General features: G+C 39.5%; 1 protein-coding gene across 1 annotated transcript in view; it reads left to right on the forward strand.

Annotated features, from left to right (window-relative positions):
* The first annotated feature begins 6 nt into the window (after window positions 1–6).
* The window catches only part of LOC105529876 (serine/threonine-protein kinase WNK1), a 163,518-nt gene continuing 160,262 nt past the window's right edge, over window positions 7–3,262 (forward strand). The window contains exon 1 of the mRNA XM_011967139.1: window positions 7–260. Within this exon, the coding sequence (XP_011822529.1) occupies window positions 141–260 (120 nt within the window). The 5' untranslated portion in view covers window positions 7–140. The remainder of the gene's footprint in view (window positions 261–3,262) is intronic.

A 3,262-nucleotide genomic window follows, 5' to 3' on the forward strand; every position in this document is an offset into this window, starting at 1 on the left:
AGCCGAGCCTTGCGGGGAGCAAAGAGGAGCCGCCGCCCGCGAGAAGTGGCAGCGGCGGCGGCGGCAGCGCCAAGGAGCCGCAGGAGGAACGGAGCCAGCAGCAGGATGATATCGAAGAGCTGGAGACCAAGGCCGTGGGAATGTCCAACGATGGCCGCTTTCTCAAGTTCGACATCGAAATCGGCAGAGGCTCCTTTAAGACGGTCTACAAAGGTCTGGACACGGAAACCACTGTGGAAGTCGCCTGGTGTGAGCTGCAGGTAAAGCCCCACCTACTTCTTTATTGGAAGGTCCTCCGGATCCCACATTTGGCTTGGCGAAGCCAGTGGGTCGAGTTCACCCTTCACTGGGCGTTCTCTAACTGTTGGACTCCGAGTGGGAGGGGGAGGTCAACTTTTGAAAGGGGTTGAAATTAGGAGAATGTGGAGCATGTGCCTCGGTGTTGGGATAGGATAAGAATTGCTGGTAGCCAGAGGGATTTGCTACCGGGCAGGGGTGGTGAAGGTCATCTTAGTATAAACGAATTGTCTCCTGGTTTAGCGTCTGGCAGGGAACTTGGAATGAGTGGGGAAGGTGAAAGTACGGATGCTTCTTCCTCTGTGCGTTTCAGTCTCATCAAAGGCTCTGCAGTGATGAGCTGCCTCTGGGCGTAGAAGCGTGTTTCCATTCCTGAGATCAGGCTGTTCTTTTTAAATGAGAACGACCTTGTACTTTTGGATATCTCTTACTTGATGGTTGCACAGGCATTTAGTATAAAATAAGTATTAAAAAAGACTCTTCTCTGCCCCTTTTGGATGAATGCCTTGGCAGTAGTGACGTGCAAATAAATGTTTGATGTTGTTCTACCTAATGATGCTTAAGCCTTACAGTAGCAGCATTGCTCTGACATCGTTCGTTAAACTAACGTCTTTCAGCCCATTCACTATACAGCGAATAGTACAGGAGCCCATGCAAAATTGTGTAAGTGCTTTGAGAGTTGTAATGTCATCATCATTATTTTAATCTTATAAAATATTTTTAAGCTAAACTTTCCCAAGAGTCCAAAGGAGTCGCAATACTTCCTTTTTTAACCTCTAGTGGTGTAAATAATGGTGTGTCATTCTGGTTGACTAGTACATTCTAGGTTTAAACAGCTGAGTTTGCGCTACTTGTTGCTTGACTAACTGAAGCAGCTTGCTTGAATGTTGCCCTGACTGGGCATGGGTGAACATAGGTTATTAGTAGGAGCAGGGTTATACTGAAGGAAAAAAGTCAGCCACATTATGCATACATAAAAAAAATGTCATTAGACCAGCCCGATACAGGATATAAAAATAACTGAATGATCTTGGAACTTGTTTTATCCATGAACTAATATGTTAACATGTAACCCTTTGAATGTCAGGTTCCAAATAATTAAGGCCATATCAAATGTGAAATTAACACAGCATGTGGAAGTAAACTTAAAAACTAAGAAGTTCTTTACAAACATAATCATTTCTTAACTTTTACAGTTAATGATGTAGAACTTCTAAGGTAGTGTGAAATTAAAAGTACTCATTAATTTTATAGTATTTTAGAATTGGAAAGGTGACAGATCTTAAAAAAAAAAAAAACAACGAAAACTATTCCTTTTCGTCAGTCATACTCAAAAAACTTAGTCTGGGCCAGGCGCGGTGGCTCACGCCTGTAATCCCAGCACTTTGGGAAGCCAAGGCGGGTGGATCACGAGGTCAGGAGTTTGAGACCAGCCTGACCAACATAGCGAAACCCCGACTCTACTAAAAATACAAAAATTAGCCGGGTATGGTGGCACGCGCCTGTAATCCCAATACTCGGGAGGCTGAGGCAGGATAATAGCTTGAACCCGAGAGGCGGAGGTTGCAGTGAGTGGAGATCACACCATTGCACTGCAGCATGGTGACAGAGCGAGACTCTGTCTCAAAAACAGAAACAACTTATGTCTGATTCCTTTTGGTTTACAGGCAGAAATTTACAGAATTTACATTTCTTTCGACGCCTATTGCTACTGATGCTGGAATTTTATTCTTCCATTATAGTTTTATATTTGAATAGGTGCTTTTTAGCAATTTTTTTTTTTCCTTAACCGGTTACCTTACTTTTTTGAGACCGGACCCAATTACTTGTTGAGCACTTTATGAATTAATTTTGTTAGTTTTAATTATTTCACTTCTGAGACTTTTCAGAATGTGATGTGTGTTTTCCCTTTATCACCTGGAATTTTCTGATACTTTATTATCTTGGAACTGATAATACAGTGAAAAAAACTTAATTTGTCTAATATCATGATACAAACTTTGTCTAAGCTTCTCAGGTTTTCTTAGAACTGGTAGCTTTTTGGATTTTTAATTATCTAGGCATGGGCATGACTAAACTAAAGAAAATCTTATATTGCATATTATTTTTGAATCATTTCCGGATTTGGCTGCAGAACTAGATGAATCCTAGCTTATTAAGTGGTACCTGATTTAGAAACTTCCATGTCATTTGTCTGTGCCTCTATAATTTTTTGTTTTGATTTTGAAAAGATTATCCTATCTGAAAAATCCTTTATAGCAGCAGTTAGGAAGTATTTTTGGTTTTTTGACCAGGACAGTTGCACTATATGCCTAATAAAGTATTCACTGGGTCAGTGTTTGAACTTTTATCTTTGGAGCCAAATTAAAGGACAACCCCAAGGGATTACTAAAGCATTGGGAAGATAGAAACTTTTTCGCTAAATGTATCCTTTTAATATACACATATTTCTGAAGCAAGACAGGAGAATATTGTGTTAAGTTGTTGACTTAAAAATCTTAGTGTATTAAAACTGGAAGAAATCTTAGGTTATCCTGCCCAGCTATTTATTTGACAAATAAGAAAAGTGAAATCATAGAGCAGGTAAATAACTTGATTAGGTAGATGAAGAACAAAAGCTAGTTAGGATCTAATAATTTGGGAGATGATAAAGTATTTGTAGTCCAGTAGATGGCTAATAAGTAATTTCAAATGAAGCAATATTGTTTTGGTGTGGAAGTGGCTGTTGGATTTCTGGAGGAACCTGGTCCTATACCCATGGCAAATTTCAGGCTTCTGTTTTGGGTATTGATTTTCATCACTTCAAATTGAGATATAAATAGGCTTTCGTGGATGGGTGAATGTGGTATACAAATCAAGCTGTTTTCTGCCAAGCTTATTTTTTAGAGTTATGTTATACTATGCACTGCTCTTTAGTAAAACAAGCATCAATTCTTTTTTTTTTTTTTTTTTTCCCAAAAAAAAA

This window comes from Mandrillus leucophaeus, unplaced genomic scaffold, assembly GCF_000951045.1.
Source record: "Mandrillus leucophaeus isolate KB7577 unplaced genomic scaffold, Mleu.le_1.0 Scaffold79, whole genome shotgun sequence".
Classification (NCBI taxonomy): domain Eukaryota; kingdom Metazoa; phylum Chordata; class Mammalia; order Primates; family Cercopithecidae; genus Mandrillus; species Mandrillus leucophaeus.